Source organism: Oreochromis aureus, linkage group 9, assembly GCF_013358895.1.
Source record: "Oreochromis aureus strain Israel breed Guangdong linkage group 9, ZZ_aureus, whole genome shotgun sequence".
Lineage (NCBI taxonomy): Eukaryota > Metazoa > Chordata > Actinopteri > Cichliformes > Cichlidae > Oreochromis > Oreochromis aureus.
Genome location: NC_052950.1, coordinates 5,773,692 through 5,782,030, shown reverse-complemented (window position 1 = coordinate 5,782,030; position 8,339 = coordinate 5,773,692). Strand labels below are relative to the sequence as shown.

At 43.0% G+C, this 8,339-nt stretch overlaps 1 protein-coding gene across 1 annotated transcript; it reads right to left on the bottom strand.

Annotated features, from left to right (window-relative positions):
- Positions 1-489: 489 nt before the first annotated feature.
- Positions 490-3,970, bottom strand: LOC116328704 (transmembrane protein 200C-like). The gene is made up of 4 exons (XM_031750552.1): positions 3,870-3,970; positions 3,521-3,740; positions 3,251-3,390; positions 490-1,651 (listed from the first exon to the last, which is right to left on the bottom strand). The coding sequence occupies exons 1-4, from the start codon at positions 3,968-3,970 to the stop codon at positions 490-492; spliced, it is 1,623 nt and encodes a 540-aa protein (XP_031606412.1).
- Positions 3,971-8,339: the final 4,369 nt, after the last annotated feature.

Genomic DNA, 8,339 nt, shown 5'->3' with positions numbered 1-8,339 from the left:
CTTGACTTCAAATTCCTCAGGATATCATTACCTGTGACATCCATAATAATAACCAGCATGAAAAGGCTGAGGCACAAAACACTTTGGTGGATACAGTGCTCTTCTGTAGTTATTTGGTCATGTACTAATGCAGAAGACTAAAGTGATGGATGAGTCTGCACTTTTTCATTTGGAACCCAGAATACCATACATTGAAAGTCATTCCATTCATTTTCCAGATGATGGCTAATATCCCCTTATTTGAGAGCTACCACATTGACACAGAAACATTTTGTTGCACATACTCTGCCGGCAAAAGATTCCAAACAAAACTTTTCCAGTAAGAGTTTACAGAGCTGATCAACAAAGCTAAACAGCAGATTCTTGAATATTGTGCTGTTGCTTCTCTGGAAGACTCCTTATTGCTAATTCAGAAACCAGCAGATCCACATTCACACACCATTTCGACGTCTTCGCACAATCAGCGTTTACACAGTCCTGAATGTGACCCTAATGTTTCTCGGTCAAATACTGAGTTGTGCTGTCAATCTCTGAGTCAAGTCCTGATTGGTCTTTCTTCTGCGTCAGACCAGAATACTTCTGTGAGATCATCCTCAACTTCTCCTTGTTAGAGTACTTTCTTTGTGATGTCACTTCTTCTGACATTTGATGCCTACCCTGTGATATCACTTTGTGTGATGATGGGGAACATGAATCGTTGTCTCTGTGTTTTAATTTGCTATAACCTGTGATGATGCTGCTGGTCGACAGGCTGTGCCTCCTGCAAGGCGGCAGTGGTGTGGACGAAAATGAGGAGAGAGACAAGTGGGAGGGGGTGAGAGAGGAAGAGGAAAGGAGGAGCAGGGCCTGGGAGCCTCCTGGTGCTTCCTTGTAGAGGCCGGAGGAGCTGCAAGAAGTTGTTAATGAATCCTGGAGGGGTCTGTTTGGGGGGGGACTAGAGTAGCGCTGAGGAGGTGGTGGGCATACATAACCCTCCTCCCCTGGTTTGTCATCTCCTCTGTCCCTCCTCTGTTGTTCCTCTTCTCCTTTGTCCCCTCTCCAGCCCTGGTTGGTCCTGGCTCGTGCGGAGTGCCTTCTCTGCGGGGCAGGGGGTTTTGGGCGGCGCAGTGGTAAGGTGAAAGAGCTTAGCATATTCTTTGTGGTCCAGCAGGTGGAGAGGTGGGTGGGGCTGAAACTTTGGGGGAGGGAAAATCTCTGTGAGGAGGAGGGAGGAGGAGCATCTTTTTGTTCCTGGTATATACTGAAGACTGTGTGTCCTCCTCCATCATTGCCCCAACATTCCCCTGCTCCTTTACTGCTGCCAGGTTGCATGGTTAACAGCCCACCTCCCACTCCACTGTCTCCCACACCTTCTCCTCCCCCCTTTCTGTTTTTTAGGGAGTCAGGGTATGCCCTGGGTTTGGCCTCCAGGCTCTTTGATTGGATATAGTTAACGATGCTGTTGGGGGGATTGGCTGAGCAGCAGGAGGAAGTGTTGGGTTTCCGGAGGCTGTGGAGGTCGATAACAGTGGAATAAATGTCCCTCAGGTTTATAACTTTTGTCTTCTTGTCACGGTTTTCATGCAGAACAGCATTAGCACAGATGAAGAGGAAAATGCCAATCCCCATGATGAGTGGGCCAAAAACCTTCAGTCTATCAGAGTACAAATACCTGAAGAGACAATCAGAAAACAGACCAATCCTTAGGAGAGCTACTTAAACATCCTGAAGTACTTTTAGGACCATGCTGAGTTTTAGAAATTCCAAATAGACTGCTGGAGCTCACTAGTATCAGCTTTAATCTCCTACAGCAGCTTTACCCAACCATTCATGGACCGCCCTTTAATGTGTCGTGGATAAATACAACAAAATAAATCCAGTATCGGTACCAAAAGAAGAATTAAAGAAGAATTATTCATAACACATGGGAAAAGAGACAGGGAAGCAGAGTTAACGATAAAAACTATAAAAAATAATGATAAAAACCCTGAAAACCATATATTTCACACCTGAGCCCCAACTCGCAGCCCAGTACCAAACGACTCATGTACCGGTACCGGTCCATGGCCCGGTGATTGGGGCACCGCTGTCCTACAGCACAGTCAAGAAGCATGCATACAAGAAGATATTAGTAATTGATCCGAGACAATAAAATGTTTATGATGAATGAAATAAATGAATTAGCCATTGGTGGCATGTGGACAGTACTGATTACAGTTTTGAGAGGGGATGAAAAATCTATCGAGGATGTTAAAGAAATGTATGAACATAACAGCAGACTATACACTATATGGACAATCTGGGCCATCTACAGAAAACCCATTCCTTGAAGCTCCTAGCACAGTTTTTGTGCTGAGGAAGTTTGGAATTTTGCAGTTATTTGAGTCAACAGTATATTGGCAACTTTTATGAACTATGCACCACAGCACTTGGCACTTGCATTACGTAACTTTATGTGGACTGCCACTCGGTGGCTGGGTGCTTGTGGTTCCTGAGCACTTTCACTTTGCAATAATGCCACTGATTGTGGAATATCAAGGAGGGAAGGAATTTCCCCAACTAACCTGTCGCAAATGTTTCATCTTCTTACAATACCATGCTTGAATCCAGTGAATTTTGGAAAGAATGTCCCCTTTTTGGCTGGGTGTTTGATTTTCAGTACCTGTGGCATTGGGACAACACCTGGATTTAAAGGTGTGGCCTGCAAAGCAGTCGTGAGGCAGTGAATTGTTCCATATTTGCAGAGGGCTTTGAAATTGCTTTGAAAGAAGTCTTGTTCCTACACAATTTCCTACTGAGACTGAGACGAGATTATTACGGGCATCTCTATGTCACCTCCTCAAAGATGTGTAGAACCACGTAAAGTCCTGTTAAAACCCTTAGTTACTTTTAGAATCACCCAAGAACTTTTAGAGGCAAAAAAGCCTTCAAAAAAGAATCTCTCTGTTAACCACTAATAATAATAAGAATAATAATTTTTTTGTTGTTTTCTTTTAAAACATTTATGGTCACCTTACAGCAGAAAATTAACAACAAGATTAATTAAAGCCACTGTAGGATTTAAAAACCATAATATGAACAAGAGCGTTTTGAGCTGTGACTTGAACTGTGTAATAGAGTCTAACTAATGGCAGTGACATGGTATGAATTTTGCCCTACTATCTTATCCACGATATGAAGAGATATTTCACCTGGAAGTCAAGAACATCCCAAACGGCCTTTACAGCTGTCCTGGAAGCCTTGGCTAAAACAGACAGGCTAGTTTGTTTACCTGTCCAGAAAGTCCTGTAGAAAACCTTGTGGAAGATGTCTGGTTGTCCCATTTATGGTTTCTGTCTGGTTAAAACCATCATCGCTTCCTCCATTAGTCCCCACGTCATCTGATTTCAGTACACCTTCTCTCACTTCTCCCTGGAAGCAGTCAGACAGATGTTCAACAACACATGACAAAATGTGAAAAATGACTGCATTACAACAGTCAAATATGAAAACCAACTTTGCTCAATAAAAAACACACAGTGTCAGTGGTGTAGTGTCTCACTTGGGCATCAGCAGGTGCAGTTGTTGGGGTGTCTGAGGAGACAGAAGCCATGGCGGTGCCCTCCTGTGGCTGAGAGCTGAAGAATAATCCATCACGAGGCCAATAGCCCAGAGCCGCCATGACCACACCCACAACCAGAACCAGAATGCCAAGTGCAGCCACGAGACCCGAGACTGAACACAACTTCAGCTTCCCCTTTACCACCACTACCTCGCTCCTCCTAGGGTTTGGGAGGTGGGGACATTGGTTAATTGTGTCATCGTATCACTAACCCTCAGGTGTGTTGAAAAACACACGCAGCCAGGTTACATCACCTCTGACTGCGTGTCCGTTTGTGAGTGTGCGTTACCTCTTCTTCTTCTTCTTCTTCTGTGTGTGTGGTTTATGTGGTCTGGATAGCGAGTCCTGTCGGCGTGCGTTGATTCTCAGCAATCCACCTGTTGCGATCATCACCACCCACCAATCAGATGGTGGCCCAGCAGGTTAAGCCCCGCTGACCTCTATCTCAGCTGGACTCTGTCACACCAAGTTCTTGTCAGAGAGACACAGAGTGTCAGATAAAGAGATGTGTTGTAATATCACACGCTGCCTGTGTTGTTTGGAGGGACAGACATTTAGAATATTAAACTAGTTTAATATCACTTCTGCTAATTGATTCATCTGTGCACAACTGATACTGAAACTCAGCAAACAGTACAAAGTTTGGTATTCTTAAGTGAGTTTTCAGCACTAATATTCTCATAGTGACAGACACGTGATGGATATTAAACCCATTTGCCCGTTCAAGTTTTTGTCTAAGAGTGCAGGAACTACACCTCCCAGCATGCACTACTGCTCCATAGCAGAACCTTTACACCGTGTGATTGACTCTCCTAATTCTGACTCCTACACCCAGCCATACCAATGCTGAAGGCAAATACTGGCTGGTACATGTTACTGTCTAATAATGACTGATACAGATCAATATGAATGATTCCTACTGAACAGATGAGTGCTATCAAATCAGTACTGTTCAACACCAATCAGTAACAAATCAAAACAATTTGTTCTTAATAAATGAATCTATTGTTAAAGGTAAAAATCATGAACACTGTTCTTTGTGACATACTACTACTGTGACATAAGATCACTACTGCAGCAAATCAGTCACCACTTCAAAAATACAAATCAGTAATCAATCAGTAAATACAATGCTGATACATATTATTTAATATTCTGACCGATCTGATCACACTGCTCAAGGCTTAATGAATCACTGCTAGTTGTTACTAATCAATAACCAAACACACATATACACAAACTCGCACACAGCATAGCCCTACAGTATTGATCACTGGTGTTGAATATCAATTGAGCACTACCTGTCAGTACTGATCAGGGTTGGTTAGTTCACATAAATCAATCATCAGAGCAAAATATAAACCAACACAGATAAGTACTGATGAGAAACACGTGTTCAAGCATTTAGATGCACATGAAATAAAGCGTAAGGTGTGTTTGTTCTCACAGACACCGCTGCTGTCGGTTCTGTTCTCCTGCGCTTCGTGCTGCTGCAGTCTCTAAATCTCTCCTTGTCTCATCGCCTCCTGCTATCATCTCTCCAGCTCTTTTCTCTCTCTCCCTCTGCTCCGCCCTCTCTCTGTTTCTGCAGTGATGCTAAGAGTCGTTGAATCTCCTCCCCCAAAGAATGAAAGGCACCGGGTAAGACAGGCACAGTGAGAGTAAGCAAGAGAGCACCAGAGAAACGAGTTCCAGTCTGTCACTGGGAGGAAGCTCTCCCATCGTCTCTTACTCACTCTCTCTCCTGCTGCTGTAATTCAGTCCATAAGTCTTTAATGGCATGGAACTTAATTAAAGATCATTACAGCCAATTATAATTGTATAATTTTATACAGTAATTATAATAACAACATATGTTGCTGTGTCTGGATGAATGCATGTCCTGCGTATGTTTATGTACTTTAAACAAGGATTTTAGCAAATTCTATCAAATCAGTACTTAAGTTATTTGTTACAATAAATGATCCTTTTGTGCTGATAATATTACACTATTAGAATCTCATTGCTTCAGCACAAACCATGGTTTGTTTTCTGTTGGATGTTTTTTCAGTTTATGGTCACTGCTTAGGATCTGTCTCTGCTTCAGATGTTCTCTGTCAAGAGGAAATGGCATTCTTAAATTATACCACTTTAGAAAAAGAAAAAGAAAAGAACACTTTTTGCATCAGTTTTAGCACCTTTAGTGTTTGGCATCAACAGGTGCACTAGAGGGGCAACAAGTTTTCACTAGTTTTGCGTTTGGCTAAGGCCAGTTGTCACTACTGGTAGCATGAGGCGATATGTTGACCCTACAAAGAACAACAAGCTGGAAGTTCATGTAACTCATGCAGGGTGGCACATCAATACGTGCCATTGCCAGAAGACTTGTTGTGTCTCCTAGCACGCTCTCAAGAGGAGGTTTCAGGAGACGGGCAGTTCTGGACTGGACCTTACCTTAACCCATCAGCTAAACTAGTATCTGCTCTTTGTGCAAAGAGGAACAGGATAAGCATTGCCAGAGCTACAAAATGACCTCTGAACAGAAATCAGAAACAGATTCATGAGGTTATTGTGGAGGCTGATGGGCAGAATTCACAGGCCCACACCTAGCACCCTGTGCTTTTCACACATAAGGGCAAGTTCGCCTAGAGCACATGTTGCACACTTGTAAGAGTCTGGAGAAGCCATGGAGCCACCCACAGGCTAGGTATTGGCACGCTGAGTCCCACTGTGTATCAAGATGGAATACTTGGACCCACTGTGAGACCCTACGCTGGCCAAGTGGGTCTAGGTTCCTCCTGGTGTACAACAATGCCTGGCCTTGTGGGGTGAGAGTATGGAGGCAGCTAGGAGGATGAAGAAATTGATAGTGCTGACTGGCCCCCATGCTCTCCTGACCTCTGGGACATTATGTTTCAGTTCGGCTGACGCTGTCAGGTTGTACCTCAGACTGTCCAGGAGCGCAGTGATGCTCTGTTCCAGATCTGAGAGGAGATCGCACAGGGCACCATCTGCCGTCTCAGTAGGAGCACACCCAAACGCTGCTAGGCGTTTTTTACATTTGGGGGTGTCAGCCCTCTATCGGCTAATTATTTTTAATTTACTTAAAACAATGTGGCACCCGAACACATTAATGGTTTTAAAGAATTAAAAATGACCACAACAAAGAGTGGGAACCCAGGAAGCAAAGTCTTAACATTTGATTTGTTTTTATCATGATCAAATCATGATAAAAACAGATCAGATCTATACATACAGCTCAAATATATCCATATATCTGAACCTACAGCTACATAACATCAGCCCACTGTTGGAAACATGAAGATACCCACCTGGACCTGTTATAGTGGGGTAAATCTGAGGAAAGCTGTCAAGTAAACTAGAATATGCAAACTCAAAGTGGGAAATGGACCACTGCAGGCCAAGAATAGAATGGTCTGAGTTCACAGCTCAGTTCTTGCTCCTGATGCGCCTTCACAGAGGAGAAGAGGTCAGAGAGGTTATGGCACAGACTTTCAGAGTGGTGTTTGGTTAGAAAATACCTACAACTTTAAGAGCGAGGGGTGGTTACTCTCTTCTTCATAATGACAAGCCCTTTTTAGTTTGGATAGATGGGATAGAGGTTTTGGGGGCTGGATTTATGATTCTCTATTTTGAATGCTGGTTATTATTAATCTGGCACATCCTGCTCGACATTTGGTATTTTCCTGTCTCTTTGTCTTGCTCTACCTTCCTCTATGCCTCTATGTTTGTAGCACATAAACCATGTAAATATGGCTACACCCATATTTACTGTATATATAACCAATTGCCTATGAAGTCTGTGGTTACTGCTGCAGTAACCACAGACTTCATGGACCCCCATCTATGTCCACTGTGAACAACCATCTTTGAACAGAGGCAGTGGCTTACGACACCAACTGTCGGCCATCTATAATCCAGTTTTGAGATCCCAGTCCCAGACGCCCACTCACATTCTGGGCCATTTGACCTCAGTAAATCACATGATAGGGTGGGGCTAGGTTTCACCCAAAACTTTGGCTGATTGTGACCTACACCCATTTTCACACCTTGGCTCGTGTGATTAGGCAGAGGATCACTAAGGGGTCCATGAGGGACTCCCATAGGGATTAAAATCTGGGACTCCACCTATTGCTCTTAGAACTGAAGAAGCTTCTCGGATGAGAAGTGAAACATCTTCAAGGAAACTTAAAGAAGTCCAGACGCTTTTCTTTCCCAGCTCCTTAGACTATGATGACCTGGATGACTGAGAACCTTCACAGAAGCTTGTATGAGTATTTAGGAAGATGCCAATCTACTGAGAGTTTCCTAAACAACCATCTACAAGGTTGGCAGAGAATGGTCCAAAAACCTGAAGATTTCGATGTAACATACTTTGATGGGACTGTCGATGTGATTTGGCACTATGTAAATAAAATGGGTTAAAATGCCCATGGCATTTGCCACACTGTTTTCCTACTGTTTTTGATGAAAAGGTCAGAAATTGGTTAAAAGTAAATCAGAGCTGCAGTCATATAATTAATGATACAATAAACCCACAGTTATTCATATTTTATAATTTTTTTGATGAATCTTGATCTTGTTAATCTCTTCTTTCTTACAATATATATTGTATTTTTCTTTAGTTATGCGTATTTATGATAGTGTGTGCAGAGAGGCATCTCTGAAAACACATCACACACGCTGTCTATAATACACGAAAACATTGGCTGAAGAGTCTTGATTTCTGCTGCGATATTAGAATGGTAAGGTCAGAATT

Coding starts and splice junctions, on each gene's coding strand:
- LOC116328704 (XM_031750552.1), bottom strand. CDS start 3,970: ATGATCGCAACAGGTGGATTGCTGAGAATCAACGCACGCCGACAGGAC. Junction 3,741..3,869: donor AAGAAGAAGAAGAAGAAGAG/GTAACGCACACT, acceptor CCCAAACCCTAG/GAGGAGCGAGGTAGTGGTGG. Junction 3,391..3,520: donor CTGCACCTGCTGATGCCCAA/GTGAGACACTAC, acceptor GACTGCTTCCAG/GGAGAAGTGAGAGAAGGTGT.